At 61.0% G+C, this 22,286-nt stretch overlaps 1 protein-coding gene and 1 long non-coding RNA gene across 2 annotated transcripts in view; one reads left to right on the top strand and one right to left on the bottom strand.

The window, feature by feature from the left end:
• Positions 1 to 5,889: 5,889 nt before the first annotated feature.
• Positions 5,890 to 8,843, bottom strand: LOC116643806. The gene is made up of 3 exons (XR_004301626.1): positions 8,551 to 8,843; positions 6,497 to 6,615; positions 5,890 to 6,000 (listed from the first exon to the last, which is right to left on the bottom strand). It is a non-coding gene; the product is annotated as an uncharacterized LOC116643806 (long non-coding RNA).
• Positions 8,844 to 18,247: 9,404 nt separating this feature from the next.
• NFATC1 (nuclear factor of activated T cells 1) overlaps positions 18,248 to 22,286 on the top strand; it is a 103,024-nt gene continuing 98,985 nt past the window's right edge. The window contains exon 1 of the mRNA XM_032422829.1: positions 18,248 to 18,420. Coding sequence (XP_032278720.1) covers positions 18,333 to 18,420 — 88 coding nt within the window. The 5' untranslated portion in view covers positions 18,248 to 18,332. The remainder of the gene's footprint in view (positions 18,421 to 22,286) is intronic.

Below are 22,286 nucleotides of genomic sequence, written 5' to 3'. Positions count from 1 at the left end.
AATTCCCGCCTTGGCCTGCAGGCATCGTGTGCTTACGGCGCCGATGATTCCTGAATGCGAGCCGCGGACCATTCTTCGTGGTAAAACAGGTGGGGGCAGGGGTCCCCAGGTCCCAAGGAGGCGCCCGTGAGCGCTCGCCAGGCTCGCGGCCCCCTCCCCACGGACAAAACCTCCTGCTGGGCCGGGCGGCCTCCAGGGTCTGTGGGCCTCAGACCTGCCGGCTGAGCAGAAGCCACGGAACCAGAACCACAGAACCAGAAGCCACAGAACCAGAACCACCTCCTGCTGGGCCCTCCAGGGTCTGTGGGCCTCAGACCTGCCGGCTGAGCAGAAGCCACGGAACCAGAACCACAGAACCAGAAGCCACAGAACCAGAACCGGGCTTGCCTCCTTTTTTCTGAATCCTGAAAACACTCAGAACTAATTGCAGAATTTTCCGGGGTTCGTAGCCTGGCCGTTTCTTGGCTCTTCCAGGGTCCTCCCCCCCCCCCCCGCTGCGGCTCCCCTCCCTGCGTCCCAGGTCACCCCGCGGTCCCAGCGGGCGCCAGCTCTGGAAACACTGAGGTGGGAACACCGGCCTCGCACGGTGAAGACGCACTCGAGTTCCCGGGGTGGCTCAGCGCCGTGAACGGAGCGCAGCTGAGACAGCTCGGCCAGCGTCCTCGCGCGTCCCCTCCTTGCAGGTACTCGTAGCTCTGCCGCGGGCGCCCGGGGCGGCCGTCACAGGGGCCAGGCAGGGCCTGGGACACTGGTGAGAGCCCAGCCCTGCGGCCCTCCCCGCCCAGTCCTCCCCCTGCAGACCCGACCGGCTGGAGGTGGGCAAGTGCCCGGCTCCCACGCTCTCAGGAGACTGCTGTCACTGGCCATGCGGCGTCCACTCCCCCGAAAGCCAGCGCCCCAGCCAGGAGGCCCAGGCCCGTCTCTGGAGCTCCACCATCTGTCCAAGCAGGCGGACGGCCCGTCAGGGCTGCAGGGGAACCCGGGGCTCGTGGTGGGTCCTAGGCCTTCGGAGGCCAACGAGCAGCACACAGCCTCTGAGCAAAGAGGACAGAGGCCTGGACCCGTCGGGGACGCAGGCACGGGCTCCGGCGCTTGCAGACATGTGCCCCGGGCACCCTCGGGGACCAGGACACACAGGGCCCTGCGGGAGAAGCTCCCGGGTTCGGTGGATGCGGACGGGCCCCCAGAATGTGGCTGAGGGTCCTCACCACGTCCACGCACAGCTGAGCCATCAGCAGTTCTGAGCCCCTGCCCTCAGTGGAGCCCACAGCGGGTTCCCAGCCAGCACCCCCGGCTCCGAGTGCGGGGGCCCCCACCTGCCAGGGCCACTGAAGTGCAGTCCAGCAGGCCAGGCCTGGAAGCAGCAGACTTGTCCGCTCGGTTCCCGGGCCCAGACGTCCGAGGTCAAGGTGCCCAGGGCCGTGCTCCCTCGGGGGCCCCGGGGCCGCCCCCATCCTGCTGCTTCGAGCTCTGGTGCTGGGGGCCTTCATGGGCTTGTGGCCTCGTGGCTCCACTCCGTGCCTCCGTCCTCAAGCACGTGGTCTCCCCGCGTGTCTGGGTCCAATCTTCCCGCTAGATGAGAACACCAGTCACGGGCGTGAGGGCCCAGGACAGCCTCATCTTAGCAAATTCCATCTGCAAAGATCCTGTTTCCAAAAACCATCCGGTCCCAAGGTTCTGGGTAGACACGAATGTGTGGGGACACCACACAGCCCCGTACAGTGGGGTTAGGGTTAGGATCCCTGAACAGAATTGATTAAATAATACCTAATGTCAGCCGGGTGTCCCCTGCCCTCTGTACCTGAAGGTACAGAGAGGCCACCAGCCGAGCAGGGAGATGGTTTTTGTGTCACGACTAGACTGCGTGCCCTGGTCCGGCTGTGCCCGTCCCACCTGCCTCCAGGGAGCGGGTCCTTGAGGAAAGTAGAAAGTCTGCATGTTTATGAAATGTTGGCGCTCGGGCGTCGTCGGTGTGGTTTGGGTGAACCCAGATCGCTGGGCATGCCTGTCCACACCACACGGGCACCGTCCACACCACACAGGATCTTCGCCGCGTGGTGTCTGCCGGGCTCTGGGCCGCCTGGAAAGAAAGACCAATCTCAGGCATCTTTCTGTCCTGGGTGACACTCTCTGTCTTGTCGCCGTGACTTGGTTTCTCCCCTGGCTTCGGAGGCACAAGCGGGACTGAGCGTCTGGAGGCTGTTGTCATGCGAACAACTTTGGGTTCTTGCCCAGAAGGGGACACTGTGATGGCTACTGTTCTCCTTGAATTAGAGCTGAAACGTGGCCACCCCACAGAGCTTACCTTTCCTGGGTCCCCTGAGCGGAGCCCTGGGGTGGGGCCCCCGCTCCCTCCTGGGAGGTCCCCACAGCCTCACGGTCATGGAGCAGAATGACCCGCGGGCCCCGTCACCCGGTGCACCTATTCCCGTCCAAGCAGCCAGCATTTAGGGCAGATTCTGTCGAGAAAATTAGCTTGTGTCGTAAGGACTCACACCATTACCTTCCAATTACACGTCGAACTCCAACGTCCCTCTGATGTGCTTTTAATTGTCCGTATTTCTCTGTTTTTCTCTAAACAGTCCATTTGTCGTCCCAAGTTGGGAAGCTAGCATCACCCGCCTGTAGGTTCTTAGGGAGAAGGCCACCAGTTTTCCTAATTAAAGTGGTTATTGATAAATGCACACTCAGCACCGTTGCCGGGATGAGCTCTGAGCAAAGGGAAGATCCACTCGAGGTCCATGGGGATCAGGGTCCCTCCGCTTCCACACCCATCCCGCTCTCATGGCCGAGCCCGGATCGGACGGGTTTCCTTTGGTTCCGTGGGAGCCAGACGCGCCCGGGCACGGAGGTGCAGGTGCTGTGGGCTCTGGAGGGCCAAGCGCACCAGCTGCAGACCCACAGGCCCCGCCCGTCCCTCCGCCGACCTGTGTCCTCGGGCCCTGAGCCCTGGGCCAGCCTCACAGGGGCCGGGTCCCATTGCCGGCTGCCCAGGAGACCTGGCCACGGGGGGCAGGGGAGGCCCCAGGGGAGACGCAGGCCGGGCGACTGCAGAGCAGAGGGGCTCACCACCTGCCCCTCTCCCCCCACCCCGCGGGGTCGGAGGTTGGTCTGGACGGGACGCAGCCATTGCAGAAAGCACGTTTAACCAGACCACAGTCCGTCCCGGAGGTCAGAGGTGCGAATGGGTTTCTCTGGGTGACAGTCCAGGAGCGGGCAGGGCTAGTTCCTTCCAGAAGCTCCCGAGGAGAACCTGCCCCGGCCGCCTCCATGTCTCCAGACCCCACACCCCCCATCCTCCCCACCAGCCCGTGGCATCCTCCAGCCGTCGGCCTCTGTCCTCACGGCCCCACTCCGGCCCCCAGCCTCCCTCTCCCCAGGACCCTGACGGCGCTCTCCCAGCCCCGGTCCGGCCTTAGTCCTCCCGCCGGGAGAGGCCGGGTGTTGAGAGGTCCCGGGGCCATCGCGACCCGGGCCGGGGTTAGTCCGCGCCGTGGCTCCCTGGGCTTTGCTCCTCACACTTCCACTGACCGTCCCCCAAGCGCCCAGCGTGTGTGCCAGGGGCCGGGCACCCGCGGGCAGTAAGGCTTCACCCGGGCATCGGGGGCTGGCCCCACTGACCCCCCAGCCGGCTTGCAGGCTCGGCTCGCCCTGGGACGCCACGTGGCGTAGAGCCCGAGCCCAGGTGCCCGGGTACTGCTTCTGCTGCCGACCTGCCCGCAGGAGCCTGCTCGCAGGAGGGGGGCGCCGCCGCCGCCGCCCTGACCCGGGGCCGCCGCCCACAGGAAGCAGCGGCTTCTTCCCCCGGGCCACCTCCAGCGAGCAGCGCCCCCCCAAGGGGGGCGCGGGGACCCCCTCCTGCCGGCTCGGCCCAGCACCCCAGCGTGTGGAGCGGCAGCAAGACCAGGGTCGGCTGTGCGGCAGGGATGTGGGTGCCGGGGACAAAGGACCGTCCAGGGCCCTGCTTCGGCGCGGGCGGCTGTCCTGTGGGTGCTGCCGGCCGAGTGGGAAGGAGGCCAGGAGCCCGCGAGGCCCCAGCTCCCTGCTCTGAGGCCGGGGGGAGGGGGCAGGGGAGGACCAGGGGCACAGGCACAGCAGGGGCTGTGGAGGGTGGCCCCACTCCCAGCACTCGGCAACCTGGGGGCTCGGAGGGGCCGTCACCATCAGGCCGTGGGGGGCGGTGCGGCCTCTGATCCTGCGTCCCCTTGCTGACGCGGCCCACCCTCGCACCCCGAACCCCACCCTCTTCCCGCCACCTGGTGCACGCTGGATTCTCACCGCAGCTTTCATGAGCTCTCCCTCCCCCCCCCCGCCCCCCCTTGGGCATCCCCCCCCCCAATTTGTGACAAAATGGGAAGGAACGAAAATAGCAGGAGAGAAGCAGGTGACGTCTGTCTGCTTCCCTGCGAGTCAGGTCGCGGGGAGACGGGTGGGAAGGTGCTGCCGCGGAGCCCAGGGCATGGGTGCGAGGCCGCGTGCAGGGAGGCCCCCAGGCACAGAAGTCCGGTCAACGGGCGGCGGCCGCAGGAGGGTAATGAGGACCAGGACCCACAGGGACGCCACCGGCGCGCCAGCCAAAGCGCCGCGGGAAAGCGTGGCGGGTCCTCACGGGCACGGTGGGGTCCAGCCCCTGACCGCCGGCATGTCCTCTGGAGGAGCCGAAGGCGGGGTCCCGGGGGATACCTGCACCCCCACGTCCACAGCAGCCGTCCCTCCGTGGCCTAGTGGGTGAGCGGAGGGCGGCATACTCGCTGTGGAATACGGGTCAGCCTTCAACAGGGAGGAATTAGCGCTGTAACGGGGCGGAGGGGGGCCGAGGAGCAAGAAGTCGGGGGCCGGGGCGGGGGCGTTCGTGTTCGGGGGAGGGCGAGGTGTCGGTTTGCAAAGGGAAGGGGTTCTGTGCATCACTGAGCAACAACATCAATGTACTTAATGCCGCTGAGCTGTACGCCCAAGATGGAAGATTTTACCACGATTTTAGAAACCAGCCCCTGAGGGGCACTCTGGCGGCCTGAGTGCCCGAGGCCCCGTGGGGTAGGGTCCCGTGGCTGCCCCCGCCCAGAGCCCAGCCCCCTCCCCGGGCTCGGAAAGGATCCGTTCTCCCTCACAGGCGCTGCCCACCTACCGCCGGCGCTCCTGGGGGCCCTCACGGCCCGAGGCCACGGCCACGGCCACAGCCCCAGGCTCGCCGGCACGCGGTGTGAAATGGCACCGGCGCTGAGGGTCTCTGGATACTGCTTTGTGTCTAAGAAGAAAAGGCTGAAGCGGGCTTGTAAAAACCTGCCATCCGCTGGACGTCAAATGGCTCTCACGCAGCATCTTGATGAGTTAAGTGTAAATGAATTAGAAGCACATGGATTAAATTTCCCTTGAAATTCAGTCTGGTTTAAAAATTAATGGAAAAAGTGCCTGGCAAAACTTGTTTAGAACTTTATTGAACCAAAAACACTTTAAAAATAGTTTGGGGAGTGGAGTGAACCCAAGTGGAGGCTGGGCTCCACGTCTTGGGTGGATTCCGCCCTGTTTCCCGGGGTCGGAGCCAGGACGCGGGAGGGGGCTCTGCCTGGGGGAGGGGGTCCTGCAGAGCCTCCCTCACGAGAACGGCTCTGCACAGAAAAAAGGAAGTCCTTTAGAATAGAAAAAGGAAAATAAGAAGACGAGCTTCCCTGTCTCAGGCTGACTCATTCAAGCGGACTTAGGCAGCCAACTAAGTAAGGAAAAAGTTACAACGTTGCCATTCGAAAACACTGAATTCACAGGTGCAAACCCCAAGTATTGCCAGAAACCAAAGATGTTACCTCTTTCCCACCCGCCAGGTGGGTGACAGGCAGATGCCCCAGCGTGAGGAAGTGCTTTGGGAGCCACGCTGGAGCCTTTTCTCCGGACGCGGCCAGAAGCGCCTGCAAGGACCCTCTCCTTCCGGGGCACGCGGAACAGAGAAGGCTGAGGCCCACAGAGCCCGGCGCCTTCCGCCTGCCGCTCACTGACGCCTCCAACTTCCTAGAAATTAAGCCAAGCACAAGCGTGTGCGGCCTCCAGGGGCCTGCGGTCTGCCCCAGGCTGGCCGGGAGAGGAGAAGGGGCCAGGGTGCCCCGGGGGCTCAGGGCAGACCCGCACATGCCACGCGAGTGTCCGCTCAGCCCAAGAGAAGTCCAGCTGCCACGTGAGGCGTCTTCCGTGCTGAGTGGGCTCCTCCAGACCCAGGTGGGCACAGGCCTCGGACAGCACAGGCGGCCACACCGGCCGCCTCCTGCCACTTCGTGGTGCTGTGCATCCTCACCCACCTCGGGAGCAGGGCCCCGTCCCCGGGACTGGCCGCGGCCACTTGCTGTGGCTTCCACAGCCTGGGGCTCCTGCAGCTGTGACGGGACCCCAAATCAGACCACACGGAGCGAGACGGAAGTTGTCTCCTCTCCCCGGGGACACACTCGAGTAGGCTCTCAGGCCCTGCCAGCGGACCCCGCCATTCGGATGCTCAAACAGCGCGCAAACCCACCTCGGGACCTGTTTTCCTCCACGTCGGCCTTGGCTGGTGGTCGCTTCCCAGGAGGTGCCTCGGAGCCACGGTCACCCCCCAGAGGACGGGAACACGGCTTTCCAGTGGGTGCAGGAAGCCTGCGGGGAGCAGGAGGGGAGACCCCATGGCCCAGGGGACTGTGGGCCAGGCCTCCGGACCCCCCGGCAGAGGGCCGAGTTGGTGGGCGCCCGCGGCGGTGGCCGGCCCGGCAGTACAGGTCGTGGTGGACGCAGAGTGCCCGAGCCGGGGCGTCCGGGGAGGGCTGGGTGGGATACCGGCGTTCAGGGGATGGGGGCAGCACGGCAGGGCGAGGCGGCGTCCTGAAGGAAATAAAAACCACCTGGCGTTCGTGCTGGCTCCCTGAGGACACGGGGACAGATCACCACAAACCAGCGGAAATGTCCTGTGGCACTTCCCGAAGCTCCAGGCCACAGCCCAGCGCGGCTGAGGGAGGACCCTCCCCTGGCCCTTCCAGGCCCGGCGAGCTGGCGAGCCTCTCCCTCCGTGGGCTGTGCGCACATCACTCCAGCCCTGCTCCTTGTCCTGTGACCTTCTCCTTCCGTGTGCCTTCTCTTGCGATGAGCACCGCGGTCACAGTGGATCGGGGCCCACCCGAATGCCCTGCTCTTGACTAATCACATCTGCAAAGACCCTCTTTCCAAACAAGGTCCCGTTCGCAGAGACCAGGGTTAGGACTCCAACACATCTTTTTGGAGGACACGGTTCAACCCATGACCATATTGCTCTGAAATAACAAAACTTGTTGAGGGATTAGTAGCAGCGGTCCCCGACGTGAGCGGTGCCCCTCACTTAGTCGCACAGAGCTGAAGACCTTCCTGGCGGCTCCCAGGCGTGTGCAGTGGGAATTCGAACTAGGCTGTTGTGAAGAAGCCACCAGGATGGGAGCCCGAGGCACGCCGCTGACCTCCTGGTGAAACTGAGGGATGTCATTTAAAACAAAAACAACCGTTTTGAGCCTCCAGAAGCCTTCCTAAGGGCAAACACCAAATGAAACATCTATTCAAGAAAATCTATGCAAATCCATTAAGAAAGGCAAGAAGCATTGGTATTTGAACCAAGACGGCTCCAACCCCCAGCTCAGTGAGGAGACGACTCCAGAGACTGCGGCCAGGGTCACAGGGCCCCCTGCCCCTGCCCCCGCCAGAGGGCTTTCCTCCCAGAGGAGCAGGGCTGTGGGCTTCCCCACGCTGGGCCCCTGGGAGCAACGCCAGAGGCTGGACACTTTGGGAGGGGAGCAGCCTTCACTAAAATAATCCAGCCAGCCACTAAACAAACAAGGGAAGGACAGTAACAAGCCCTAGATTGGTGGCCGGGGTTGGGGGGGTGCCCGAATCCAAAGTTGCTACAAAATATTATCTAAAATGTCCAGTTTCCAATAAACAATTATGAGGCATGCGAAGAAGCAGGAAAGCATGATACAGACATCAGGAAAAAAGCAGGAAAGAGAAGCTGCCTAGGAGAGTCCCAGATGTCGGGTTTCACAGAAAAGGACTCCGAAGTACCCACTATAGACGTGCGCACATCGCTGGGAGAAGGCCTGACTCGGAGTGAAGGGGTGCATGACGATAACATCACACGAAAGACGCTGTCGGTAAAGGGGCAGAAACTGTGAAAAAGAACCAAATGAAGATTCTGGAGCCAAGAAGCACTGTAACTAAAGGAAAAATTCACGAACGGGCAGAAGAAAGAACTGGTTTACTTGAAGATAGATCAGTCAAGATTACGGAAGCGGAGAACAGGGAGAAATACAACGAAGAAAAACACAGAGAGTCCTGCAAGAACGACAGCGTCAGCGGCACCAGCTTACGGCGGTGGGAGAGAGAAACGAGAAGAACTTTGCCGAAGACGAGCGGCCGATGTCACAAATCTATTGCCAGTAGTAGCCCTCATATCCAGGACGCGCGGTGGGGGATACACGCGGAGACCCACAAGCTTACACGTCGTTGTACAAATGCTGAAAATCAGACGCAGAGAAAATCTTAAAAGGAGCAAGAGAAGGATGTGTCACTTACAAGGGACTAACGGTGGCTTCTCGGCAGAGACAGTGCCGTGGGTGACGCCTCAGGGCGCTCAAAGGGAGAAAGTCCTGTCAGCCGAGGATGCTACAGTCAGGAAAGCCATCTTTCAAAAATGAAGGGAATGAAGTCTTTCCCAGCTTAAAAAAAAAAAACACAAAACAACACAGAATTTGTTGCCAGCAGACAGGAAAGGACACTCTTCAGGCTGAAAGCAGGTGCCCCGGACAGAGACTGCGTCCACACGGAGGAACAGACTGCCCGTGAAGGTGACTGCAGAGCACGACAGTGTAGACTATTTCTCCTTTCTCCTATAACCAATTCAGAAGGCAGCTCTAAACCAATGTGTCTGTGACGTAACCTTGGGCCTATAATTAATGACAACACAAGGACGTGGGTGGGGCAAAGCTGGGTCCTGCTAAGGAAATGCATCCAGACAGAGAAGTGATATTTTCAATTCCTAACTTTACTGCTCGCACCATATGTAACAATCGAAAACAAGGGGAAAGAGAATAAACCTACCTAGGACTAGTGTTCATACCCATCACTGGGATCAAGTTGGTATAAATCTCAAGTTGATTGTGATTAAAATGCTACATCAGAAAAGAGTCAGGGCACCTGGGGTTAAGCGTCCAACTCTTGATTTCGGCTCAGGTCTTGATCTCAGGTCATGAGATCAAGCCCCACTCGGGCTCTGCTCAGCGGGGAATCTGCTGGAGATTCTCTCTCCCTCTGCCCCTCCCCCCTTGCACGCATGTGCTCGCTCTCTCAAATAATAAATAAATGAAACTTTAAAAAAAAGTCACTTAGGCTTTAAAAAAAGCAATAAAGGGGGGACAGAAGAACAAGAAAGACATAAGAAAAGCAGACAAAAAACAGTAATGAAGCAGATGTAAATCCAACTCTATCAATAATGACATTAAATGTAGATCGATCAAACGAGCCAATCAAAAGGCAGAGACTATCAAATGGACCAAAGCAAACAAACAAAAACCCCACGACCCAACTTTAAGGAGGAGACAGGAGGTGCATTTTGGGTTCAAAGGCACAAATGGACCAAGAGGGTGGAAAAGGTGTATCATACAAAAAGCAGCAGGACACGAGCTGCAGAGGCTCATACTGATGTCAGACAAAATGGATTTTAACACAAAAAGCGTAATTAAAGATGAAGAGGGATGTTTGATAATGATAAAAGGGCCAACCCATCAGGAAAACACAACAGAGCTCCTAAATACATGAAACAAAGCTGAGGGAAAGAAGAGAGAAACAGAGTCACGCACTAGGAGCTGGAGACGCCAAGACCCCACTTGCCACGTGGTTCTAGCAAACAGACCCAAGCCCAGCAAGGAGACAGGAGACCGGAACTGCAGCACAAACCAGTGGGGCCTGTGGGACGTGACCACACGCTCCACCGTGATAGCAGGAAACACATCCTTTTCAAGGTGATGGAAGATTCTCCAGGCTATAAAACAAGCAGGCGCCTAAGGCCATCGCACAAGGAAGTGAGAGAGGGCTATGGAGATGGGGCCAAGGCTTGTGAGGGAGGTGATGAGGACCCTGGGCAGATGGGGCAGGTGAATTGGAGGAAGGTTCTGGATATGGGCTAAATATGGGTGGAGAGAGAGGACTCCAAGTCCTAGGAGGTGGGTACCAGGGACAGAGACTGGTTCCTGGTGAGGAGTCCCTGCTCCAGGTGTGGAGGGTGACGATCATCAGGTGCCATGCTGGACGGTTTGGCTTTGACCCTGATGCCCTGGGCAAGTGTCCAGGGGAGGGAAGTGGACTGATTCATTGATGATTGAGGTTTTAGATCTGGTGGTGGTGCCTGGACTGGGTAGTCAGGCTGAGTTTGGGCAGGGAGACCAATAAGAAAAGGCCTCTGCCATGTCTCAGAGAAATGGAGTGGATTAAAGAGATACTTTGCAAGTCAAAGCCCAGGGTAGAGTCTCAGAACCCCGAATTCGTGGATCTCTAAGAATACCTGCACTGGAAAGGAAAGTCTGAATGGGCTGACACGGGTGTCTAATCAAAGGGAACTCCTTCTTTCTCAACTCCAGTGACAATTGTGAGACATGGCTGCACTGGCGTTTTTCAAAATCTCAGCCCTTTACTTAAAAGTAAATAACCCCTCCATAGTTCTGATTTCTTAATAATGCCAATGTCCACGCTCCAGCTCGATGTCAATTCCCCAAGCACACTTCCTGGCATCTCTGATCAGCCCAGGTGCATCCTCCCTGCGGGTTACAAGGTGCCGTCAGGAAGGACCCACACCTGCCTGTGGAGAGGGCCAGAGGCTCCCTGTTCCTCCACGGAGAAGTTCAGCCCCTGCTCTGGTTTGGAATGTGCATCCAGCAAGGACAGAGCACTCACACTTCACCCGGGGTGTCTGAGGTGACATCCGGGGGCAAGAAGCAGCACCTGGTTGTCCAGTTGAGGAGCAGGAAGAAAGTGGGGGAAGGGGCGCTGGCCAGAACACTGGCCCAGGAGCCTCTGCCCCGGGCAGCCTGTGCCGAAGCCGCCCCAGAGGATGGAGCCCCCGGGCCAGGCGCGTCTCCCAGGCGGGAGGACAGCAGAGGCCGGCAGCGCAGCCCCAGCCAGCCGAGCTCCGTGGGGTCCTCCTGACCCTGTCCCGGAGCTCCGACAGCACGGCCCGCGCCCCCATAGCTCTTGGGCTTAAACCCAGAACCCAAGCAACAGGATGGCCCGGGGCTCTAGCAAACATGGAGCAGGGTGGACGACACTGCAGGGCGCTCCAAGAGAGGGTTTGGCATCCAAAGGGATTTTGAAAATGGTGAGCTTCTCTGGGTGTATTCGCCCCAATAATCCGCAGAAACAACAGTAACCTAAAAATAGTCTTGTTTTCTGTCCTAAGCTCCTTTTAACTCCGTTAGTCATCACCAATCCTTAAAATAAAACCCGTGTAACGTCTCTCCTGGTAGCAGCTATAAACACCCCGAGAGGAGGCCGGGGACCGAGAGGGGCGAAGGCGAGCGCAGGGCCGCGGCCGCGGGACGGGGGCCGGTGGCCGCGGGAGCCGCCCGAGGCGGACACGGGGGCGCGCTGGCCTCGGAGCTGCCGCCGCCTCCGGAGCTCCCTGCGCCCTGGCGCCCCGCCACCGTGGTCCCGGCAACGGCATTAAACACAGGGAAACAGACGGGGATTCCGTCACCGGGCGGGGGAATAAGGCGGGTACTGAGAGCAGACGGGAAAGGAGCTTTTCTGGATGGAGTGAAAACTAGTTATGGAAGAGGAGGAGGAGGAGGAGGAAGAGGAAGGGATGAGGAAATGGGGGAGGTGGAGGAAGAGGAGGGGAGGAGGGAGGGGAGGAGGGAGGAGAGGAGGGGGGAGGTAGAGGAAGGAGATGGGAGGAGGAAGGGGAGGGGAGGGGGGAGGAGCCCGTGGGCCGGGCGGGCTCCAGGCTCAGGAGGCCGGGCTGCGCGCGGTGACGCGCGGGTGGGGCGGGCAGGAGGGGTGGGAGTCAGTCATTATTTTACTACCACTTGCCTGACCTCCCTGTCCTCCTCCCGCCCCAGGTGCGGGCCACTAGGACCCGCGGCAGCAGCCTCTCTGAGGGGGCGGGCGAGGGCGGGGCGAGGGCGGCGCGGCCCTGGCGCCCCCTGGCGGCCTCCCACGCAGGATGCGCGCCCCTCCCCCTCCCAGCCTCAGCGTCCTCGCGGGGTCCCCCAGCCTCGCGCATCCCGAAGCGGTCCCCCCAGTTTCAGCATCCTCGCGGGGTCCTCCGGGCCTCGGGCGTCCCGAAGGGGTCCCCCAGTCTCAGCATCCCCGTGGGGTCCCCCGGGCCCCGGGCGTCCTGATGGGGTCCCCCCAACTTCAGCATCCTCGTGGGGTCTCCCTGGATCTCAGCGTCCTCGCGAGGTCCCTCCCACCCCAGCTATGGTATCCACCCGGGGTCACCCTCTCGCTGGGTCTGGGGCACCAAGGCACCTGCCAGGCCCAGTTCACCGCGTGGGAGCAGATCTACAGGTAGGGACACCTAGAAAGTGTCCTTACAGCCACCCAGACACCCGTGAGTGCGCGGCGGCCCCGTCCCCCCCCCACGCCGCCTGGCCGAAGACGTAGGTGGAAAGAGGGATTGCAGTCCTGACCCCAGCGTGCTGGATAACTATAGACGGTGGTGGTGACGTGGGCACCGCTTCCGCTGGGCACCGTCCTAGTCCTATTACTAATATGGCACCGATTAACCAGCGAAACTCAGCGGATGGGTCAAATGTTGCACCGCCGCCCCGTCCCCCCAGGTCCCGGGGCGCGGAGGCATCCGGAGCATCCACAGGCGTCCTGCGGCCCCCCTGGGTCCCCGCGGCAGACACAACTTTGCTTTGGGGTTATTTGAAACCACATAAGGGTGTCGTGCAGTAGATTTATGATTTTTATACACCAGACATTTTAACCGCCCCAACGCTCCAACCCCTTGCATCCAAGGCCAACACGAAAATACGGTCCGGTTTTGGCAGGGGAACTGCGCCGAGGAGAGGCAGGAGGTCTTGAGAAGCGTAAAGTGAACCGGCCGGCGTCGGGGAGGCTTTCCCCGAAACCCGCTCTCAATCTCAGACCCCTCCCCCATCGGCTAGAAGCCCCGAAGTCGCGCCTTAAAGTGCCCCAGGCCCTCCGGGGCGGCCGGGCTAGCGCTGGGAGCCCGGGGGCGCTGCGCTCTCGGTTCCCCCCGACTCCCCCACCCCCACCCGCGAGCTCGCGCAACAGGCAATCTGGGTCGCTCAGATATTTACAGAGTAAAAATGACAATAACTCCACGTCCCGGGACTGCCATGCAATCTGTTAGTAATTTAGCGGGATGGGAATTTCCTTTCTCGGGCCTGCCAGTGGAAGCGCTTTTCCAAATTTCCACAGCGGGGGAAGCCTGCGATTTTACATAATGACTTCAGCATGCAGGGCTCTCTAGGCCCCCCTCGCCTCCTGCTCCTTCCGCCCCCTCATTAAAGCAGAGTGTGACTCCCTCAGGACACGGGCCGGACCCCGGCGTCCGGGCCGGTTCGTTCTCCGGGTGCGCCCGAGTCGCACCCCGTGCGCCCCTGCCCTCCGCGTGCGCCCCCGCCGACCCCCGTGCGCCCCCGCCCTCCGGGGGCGCCCCTGGTCGCCCCCCGTGAGCCCCTGCAGCCTCCCGCGCGCCCCCGTCGGCATCGTGAGCCGCGGCCCGCCCCCAGTGCGCCCAGCGGGCCGGACGAGAGGCGGCCCGGCGCGGGGAGGGCAGGAGCTCGGCGACTTGTCCTCCGGGCCCTGCGCCGGCTCGGGCGGGGGCGTGATGTCACGGCAGGGAGGGGGCGCGGGAGCGGCCGGGCCGGCGGGGAGGCGGGGGAGGTGTTTTCCAGCTTTAAAAAGGCAGGAGGCAGAGCGCGGCCCTGCGTCAGAGCGAGACTTAGAGGACTCCGACCTCGCCGGCACAGTTACGGCGCCGGATCGGGCGGCGGGCGCGGGAGCACACCTCCGAGCCCCGCCACCCCGCACCCCGCCACCAAGCTCGGGGCCCAGGGCCGCAGCTGGGCCCGCCACGCGCGCACACGCCCCTCAGTGACAGTTCCCCGGGCCGGCGCGCGGCCGCTGCGGAGGAGGGCTGCCCTCGCGGGAGACCTGGCCGGGCCGGCGGCGCCGAGCGCCCGCTCCTCCCGCTCCCCTCTCGCTCTTCCTGCTCCTCCTGCTCCCCGCCGCCGCCGCCGCCGCGTGGATGCCAAGTACCAGTTTTCCAGTCCCTTCCAAGTTTCCACTCGGCCCTCCGGCTGCAGTCTGCGGGAGCGGAGAAACTTCGGGGCCCGCGCCGCCCTCCGGCGGCACCATGAAGTCGGCGGAGGAAGGTAAGCCGGCGAGGCCGCCCGCGCCCCGCGGGGTCCCGGCCGGGGCTGGGCGAGCAGGCGCGGCCAGGGTCTGCCGCCGGGAGGGGCGCGGGCGGCGGGCGCGCGGCGCAGATCGGGAAGCGGTGTCCCCCTGGTGTTTCCCAGAGCAGCCCTGATTTCGAGCGCGTCCTGCCAATAGGTGTCTCCTCTTCTCCAGCGCTGAGCGCAGCCTCGCGGCGGACCCGCGGCCGAAACTCAGTTCAAACGCAGGCGGTCTGGGGACCGGGCGAGGTTAGGGCCGTCACAACCACAAGAAACGCTTTGCGATGAAGTGAGGTTTCTCTGGGAACGAAGCCGGGCCGGTTTCTTCCCCGGTGGGGCAAGGCCACCCTGTGGTTTCGGAGACCAGCCACACGACGTGAAGTGGGGGCTCTGCGCCCCTCCCCGAGCCCTGCTGGTGGCGGAGTCGCTCCCCGTCCCCGGGGCTGTCAGGCTGGTGGCTCGACCCGCAGGACTGAGGGCATCAGACGTGCTGTCTGGACACAGCCCCTAATTCAAGCCATTTTGCAACCTCATAGACGTGAGTTCCAGCCGTAGAAAGTGATTCAGGACAGCGTGAAAGGGGACCGCCAAGTTTCAAGCCGCTTGTTTGTAGTCACGAAGGTGCATAAGTGTCTGTCCCGAAGCCACTCCTGACAGTGAGTCTCGCAGAGTCCCCTCACCCCACCCACCTGGCCGAGTGGCCTGGAGCACCTCCCGGGTATGCTCCTGCGGGCGTCTGAGAACAGCCTCCGGAAGGGGCGACCGACATCCCGGTTAGGGATCGGGAGAGCAAATGCACCCCAGAAACTGGGAGACATCTTTCCAAATGCCTCATCAGTGCAGGAGGATTTTATTTAAATTATTTTAAGAAACCTGGCAAACTTGCCAGTGTGTAGTGAGGACTATTTTCTGAGGGCAGACAGGCTTCTGGGGAGCAGCCGCTTCCGGCACCTTCCTGCTAAGGGCCCCCAGTGGCCCTAGAACTGCTCTCCTCCAAGACGGGCAGCTTGGAGAAAGTCCTTGTCCCTAACCAGGATGAGCCCCAGGTGTGCCCTCAATAAAAGGAGATCAGTTATTTTCTCCATATTTTGTATCAGTGAAGGAAGAGGTATGTTTCTTACCATTTCATCCCAGTTTAGGAAATATTTAAATGTAAGCATCAGGTAATATTTATGGGACAAGCTCTTGCTATTAGAACAATTTCTAAAAAATGTGCTGAGGTTTTGGTCTTAACTTCTTGGACACCTTTTTCAAAGTCTGCCCACATATTTTTTAACACTGCTTTAAAAAATGCAGCTCTTTCAAAGTTTAGATTTCTTGACTTGAACAGTCGGTGGTCCATCCCGCAATAATCTCTTCTTTTACAAGAAAAAAACCAACTATGGGGTGCTGGTGATTCTTCCTGTTTCCTACTTAAGAAAGTGCATTTGAAAGGGCCTCTGCAGAGGTAGCGCCCAGGTGCACTGAGTAAACTCGGTGAATGTGGGGATGTTTTCTAAAAGCTGCAACATTAGGCAACAGAAAGTGTGATGGAGTCCTTCCCAGACCCAGGCTGAGGGATGAGAGGCGCGCGGCTCTGCAGGTCAGCGCCTGCCTGGCCGGGCGCTGGGGGACGTGATCTGTCCTCTCCCCAAGGCCTGACTAAGGCATCAGCTGCCCATGTGAGAATGTGCTCGATGCCCCAGCACTTCCCTCAAGTCTAATGAGCATCTGGGTTGAAGCTCATTAAGCACTGTTGTTTCTGAAGGCCCTGTGCTTGTTTTTCCGCGTGGAGAATGCAGAGAAATGCAAGGCCTTGTAGGTAGCCACCCACCCACCCATTCCGAGGTTGCTCCACACAGAACGCCCCGGGGCTCTCCAGAGCAGAACAAAGCGCGCTCTGTTCTCCCGACACTTAACTTCGTGGCCTTGTTTCCTAATCCAGATTAGAAAAGGCCGTGGTGCTAGCGCCCTGCTCACACCCAGTGCTGGGGCTCTGTGCGCCGTGAACACCCGCAGCCGCCGAGGGGAAGCGCCAAGCTAAACATTTTCATCGGGACAGGAGCGTCTGCTGAATTGGCAGTAGCTCCAAACCTTGTACCAGTTGAAAGGCTGGGCAGTGCTGGCGGGGGGGAGGGGTGGTTGCTGGTGAGAGGAGCATTTAGAAAACTGGCCTGCGCATCTGGCTACTTTGGTTGGGGATCCGAAACCAGGTGGGGGGCAGCTCAGCCTTAGGCAGAGCGGGGCTGAGCCCCCATCCCCGTGGCCAGGTGGGACCTGGGTGGGCACTGTGCATGCAGAAGCGTGAACCCACTTTCTCTCGAACCTTGAACAAAAAGCTGTAGTCTACACTGATGGCAAGGGCTGTTACTTCCATGTAAATTTTTGGTGGGGATTAGAGGCGGCTTCGGGGAAAACAACTGCAAAGAGAAAATGAAGTGCTGCTTTTCAACAGAAACAGACTCTATTTGCCCGAAGGTCAGCAAAAAAGCTAACTAAAACACAACAACCCTCCAACATACATCTCAAAGTGAGGACTATTATTAGAAACTAAATCAGGCCAAAGTGAACCATAGTTTATCACTGGAGAAAACCAGCCATTTGAAAAGGGTCCTGGGAGAGAAGCATGGTGGAGTGGGGGCAAGTGATTTGCAGGTTATTTGCTTCCGGAAAGAGCAATACCCGCAGGGCCAAAGGGCCTGCAGGGCAGAAAAGAGGGCGCGTGTCATTGGCAGCAGAGTGCAGAAATGGACGGCTGCACCACCCTTTTTCTCGAGTCCCATGAAGGCGCCCCCTGCTCTTCCAGATGTTGGTTGTGCATGGTGCGAAGACACTGGGGACAGTCAGCAAACAGCTGGGACAAAGAACACAAGGCAAGAGTGGTGCCGGGTCGGGCCTTCACCGGCCGTGTGCGTGGCCGGGCTGCTGTGTCCTGGCCTTGGGTTTGGATGCCCGCGCACTCAGCCTCTGAAAGCTCTGCAGTCACCTGTGGACACGTAGGCGAGTGGACATGAATTTTAAGAAGTCGCGGGGCCGAAGTGAACGGTGTTCCAAGGCAGCCCGGGGCAGGTGGGCGCTGGCCTGGAAGGAAGACGCGGTAGCTGCGGGCGTCTGGGGGCAACAGCGCAGCTCCCGGCGCGAGGGACAGCACTGCCAGTCCCGGGGGCTCCCGCTTCTTGGCACTCTCGGGTGACCTGTGTAGCTGTGGGGCCGGGAAGCGGGGCGTTGCTCGTTCATACAGCCCGGCGGGCTGGCGCTGGCCTGCGTGTGCGCGCCGGGCGGACGTGCGTGTTGTAGACTCGGGCACCAGCCGACACGCGCCAAGTCCTCACTGCAGGAGAGGCCCCGCGCTCCGAACCCTCCGCACCGTCGGGAGGCTCGGCTGCGGGCGGCCCTCTCCTGGGGAGTCAGGCTTGATCTCGGCGCCACTTGGGGCCGCGCGGGGGTGCGGGGCGCGGGCGGGGTCCCACCCACAGGCTCTCGGCCCGCCCCCGCCCCCGGGCCGCCGGGGCGCGCGTGGACCCCCGGGCGCGGGCGGGGGGCGGGGGACACGAGCGAGCCGCGTGCGCCCCGGCTGCCCGGAGAGTTTATTTAAAACTCGGAAGCCGCGGCCGGAGCGGCTTGTTTATGTCAACCCGGAAACAGCAGGGGGCGGGGGAGGGGCGCGGGCGGGGGAGGGGCGCGGGCGGGAGTCACGTTACCCGGGGACGCGCGGCCCGGCGCCCGGCGCAGCCGAGCCCGGGGCGGCGCGACCACAGGTGCCGGCGGCCGGGGCCCCGAGGCGGGCCCCGACCCCGACCCCGACCCCGACCCCGACCCCGCCCGACCCTGACCCGGGGTCCCGGCCCCTGACTAGGCCAGGACTCCGGCCCCCGAAACCCCAGACCCCGACCTAACCCGGCCGGGACCTTGACCCCAGACCCTGGACCCCAACCCGACCTGGCCCGTCCCAACATGACAGGGCTGGAGGAGGACCAGGAGTTCGACTTCGATTTCCTTTTCGAGTTTAACCAGAGCGATGAAGGTACCGCCGCTGCCCCAGGTGGGTCCGCGCGGGGCCTGGGGGGGCGCGGGCGCGGGGTGCAGGGCCGTCGGAGGGCTGTGCTCGCGCCTGCGGGGCCGGGGCTGCGGGGCTGGCGATGGGGCGGGGGATAGAGGCGCAGGGCCCCGGGGATGCAGGGGCGGGGGTGCGGTTCCGACGTGCAGGACCGGGGGGTGCGGGGACCTGGGGTGGTGTCTGCGGTTGGGGTGCAGGGGCCTGAGGTCTAGGAGCAGGGGTGCACCCCGGGGGTGCAGGGGTCTGGGCCTGGGGGTGCAGGAACCAGATGAAGTCCGGCCGGCTGGCCTGGGGGGTGCCCTGCCCCCAGGACACTGGGGAACCTACTAAAAGAGATGGAGTGTAATGGGGAGTTGTGCGTGAGTGGGAAAGGCCAGCGCTCTGGGGTGTTGCTCAGTGTGGACGTCGGGGTCAGAGAAGTCAGGTCCCCTGCCTGTGGGTCACACGTGTGTGGGGTCTGTCGAGCAGTCCTGCTGGAGGGCTGTCTACTTCAGGGTGCTGGCGTGCTGCTGACAGCAGCGGACACGAGTGTCCAAGGCCCTGGACTTGGACACTGTGGAGGGACAGGTGGTGAGCGGCCATTGCCAGAGGGCAGGAGGCCATGGAGCCCCTCCAGACCTGTCCCTGAGCACCCTTGTGCCCCTGGCCCCTCCCAGAAGCAGCGTTAAGTGGAACCAGCCCTCAGGGGCTCGGAGCCTTTTTCTCTTTCATTTTCTCTTCTCTGCAAAAATAAAGGTTTCAGTTAAACAACAAATAAAGGAAACCTCCAGGCTTCTGGAGTGGATGCTCTTGAGTAAGGGTGTGAGCTACTGAATGATCCCAGCCCGCTTGGGCGGCCGTGTCTGCGGGGGTGGGTCCGGGTGGGGGAGACCCCAGCGCTGGCCCCCCACCTCTCCTTTCTGTCCTGCCCACGTGGCGGAGAGTGAGGAAGCTGCCCGCGGCACACTTGGCTCGCACACGACGGCGTCTCTGTGGTGATTGTATAATATTTTCCATGTCGTTCACCACCCCTCTTTTAAAAACTGTAACGTCCTGTTCATTTTTAAAAAATAAACGTTCCAACCAGGCAGAGGCTGCCTGAACTTTGTTATCCGTACCCCAGCTTCGTCTTCGGCGGCTGTGGGTCTCCAGGCCTCCGGGGTCGGCGGGAGACAAGGCAGTTGTCTGGACCGGGATGGAAGTGGAGAAATGGTCCCTGAGGCCTTCTTGCTTTCCTGCCCGGGTCCGGCAGTCCGTGCTGCTCCCTCGGAGCGTCCCATCAGAGGATTTTCATCCCCCGGGCTCCGTCCTCTTAGCAGGTGTCTAGTGAGAGGCGCGAGGTGAAGACCACTGTATGGTGTGAGGGCCTGTCTGGACGGGCCTCCCTCTGCGGTCCTGGGCCCTGTGGCTCTCGGGGACCGTTCCTGCGCCCTCAGGGCTGCTGCCGTGCTGGAAGGCTGGCGTGCACAGGGCACAGGCTCTCTGTGGCTTCCGTGACTGGGGGCTCCCAGAGCCGGGGAGGGCCTCACCGCCTCCTTGTGCCTCCCAGAATGTCTGCTCCAAACTCCTAACTGATCCGTGAGCCAGTAACATTCTTAAGGCTGCCTTTAATCATCTTGGCTAAGTCGGTGCCCTAGCCCCAGGCTCCCGGGGCGGGGGGGGGGGGGGGGGGAAGTCCAGTGAAAGCCTCCTTCAGGAAGGCCTCCAGGATCCGGGCGCCTGGGGCCCAGCATTCACCAGGCTCTGGGAGAAGGGAGGCCTCGGGCAGCTTGGAGACAGCTCTGGGGAGAGGAGGCCAGGCAGAGAAAAGAAAGGCTTCTTCCCCTCGTCGTGTGTTAGAAATTGCTAGAAAACACTCATTTTTTAACATATTTTTCTGAGAGATACTCACGTTTTCTTTCTTCATTTTATTAAGATTATTTTTTAAGAGCAGCTTTAGGGTCACAGCAGAATCGAGAGGAAGGTAGAGAGCTCTCCCCTAGACCCCCTGCCCTGACACACCTCAGTTGCCCTGTCATTTAACACCTGCCCAGAGTGCAGCACCTGTTAACTGTGCGGGACCTCCGTGGACGCGCCATTTTCGCCCACAGTGGACAGTAGGGCTCACTCTCGGCGGTGCAAGTGCATTCGGGCTTTCCCAGACGCACGATGTCACGTATCCGGTGTGACACTACCCACAGGAGACTCACCGCCCTGGAAATACCCCGTGCTCGGCCTGCGCATCCCTCCTCCCCCCCAGCTCCCGGCCACCACGGGTCTGCACTGTCTCAATGGTTCTGCCTTTTCCAGAACGTCTTAAGTTGGAGTCTTACAGGACGTAGCCTTTCAGACTGGCTTCTTGCACTTAGTGAATCGCACTCAAGTTTCCTCTCTGTCTTTTCCATGGCTTGTAGCTCATTTCTGTTTAGTGCTGAGCAGTATCCCATTGTCTGGATGCACCACGGTGTATGAATCCATCACCTTCTGAAGGACGTCTGCGGTTGCTTCCGGGTTTTGGCGATTATTAGTGCAGTCTTTTCTTTTTGTTTTTATTAATTATAATATTGTATTGTAATTATTAAATATTAAGTTAATTCTCACATATTTGTATTAAGTTGTTACATTAAATTCTCCAGCCCTTAATGGATGATAGAAACAGCTTCACGTTATTTCTGGAATGAGCCTGGATATAAATAAGTGAACGGGTGACTCACGCTGAGTCGGGCCGTGAAGCAAGGTAACACGGCCTTATAGATTATACCGCACACGGGGTCAGGCACTCTGTCCAAGGACACGGGAGCCCTGACCGCGGCGGCCGTGCTCACTGGCGTCTGTCACGGTCCCCCGGGGCTGTGAGCGGCGTCCTCTGCCGCGAGGAGTCAGTGTGGGGGGAGGGGAGGGGGGAGCCTCTGCGCACATGGTCACTCCCATCACTGCGTCCCCCCTCAGGCCTGTGGCACCCCCAGGAGTCGCGTCTTCCCCGGGGCTTCAGGGCTGGAGTCCGTCCTTTCCACAGTGCTCGGCAGGAGCAAATAGAAACCGTTAGTTGAGAGAAAGAAAAGCGAATTTTTAATAATTTGCCCCAGGGCTGGGCAAGAGTGTTGTTTGCTCTCCCAGGGCCACCTCGTGTCCCCAAGGCCACGGGCCCTGAACCCCGTGGGCAGAAGGCTGGCTGGGCGGAGGGTGTCCCTCTCCGGAGAGGAGGGGACAAGGAGGCCCGTCCCTTCGGTCTCAGGAAATAGCTGCTTGCTGTGGGCTGGGAGGCGGGCGTGGTCCTGCTTCCCACCACGCTCCTGTGTTCTAAGTGATTTTTGGCCCCAAAGCTGCCAGGGCTGTTGCCCTGGCAACTCGGGAGGAAGTTGGCCAGGCCTCTGGGTCGGAGCTGGACTGTCCCCAGCAGACAGGCCGCCTCACGCCCCGAGAAGGCAGGTCTGCAGCTGGGCGCCGCGGGCGGCCCGTCCAGTTCACGCAGAGAGGGGGCGTCTTTGGAGGGACCTTTATTCCTGACTCCGTGCCCAGCAGTGTGTCGGTGATGGGAGGAGACCGGGGTCTCTGGTGCCGGGGACGCGGGGAGGGTGGGTCCTGCACCCAAGCAGGGATCTCGGGGGGCACCCTCCACTTGCGGGACAGGCATCCACACGCGTCCTGTGGGCAGCCCACCCCTACAGTTTGTCCCAAAGTTCCAGAGATGTTCTATCCAGGATGGTTATTTGTAGGACATTTTAATTTTGTATCTTTATCAAGGAGCACTGCAGCTGATAACAAACAACTTGGATGTTTTTTAGTTCTTCAAAAACAGGGAATGAGAAGGTGGAGGCCTGAGGTGACAAGATGTGTGTAGAGGATGCCGTCAGGGCACCCCGTGAGCTGTGCTGTGCAGGGGGCGCCGTCAG

Source organism: Phoca vitulina, unplaced genomic scaffold, assembly GCF_004348235.1.
Source record: "Phoca vitulina isolate PV1807 unplaced genomic scaffold, GSC_HSeal_1.0 scaffold27, whole genome shotgun sequence".
NCBI lineage: Eukaryota > Metazoa > Chordata > Mammalia > Carnivora > Phocidae > Phoca > Phoca vitulina.
The sequence above is the reverse complement of the archived record's forward strand: the minus strand, read 5'-3'. Positions and strand labels throughout refer to the sequence as shown.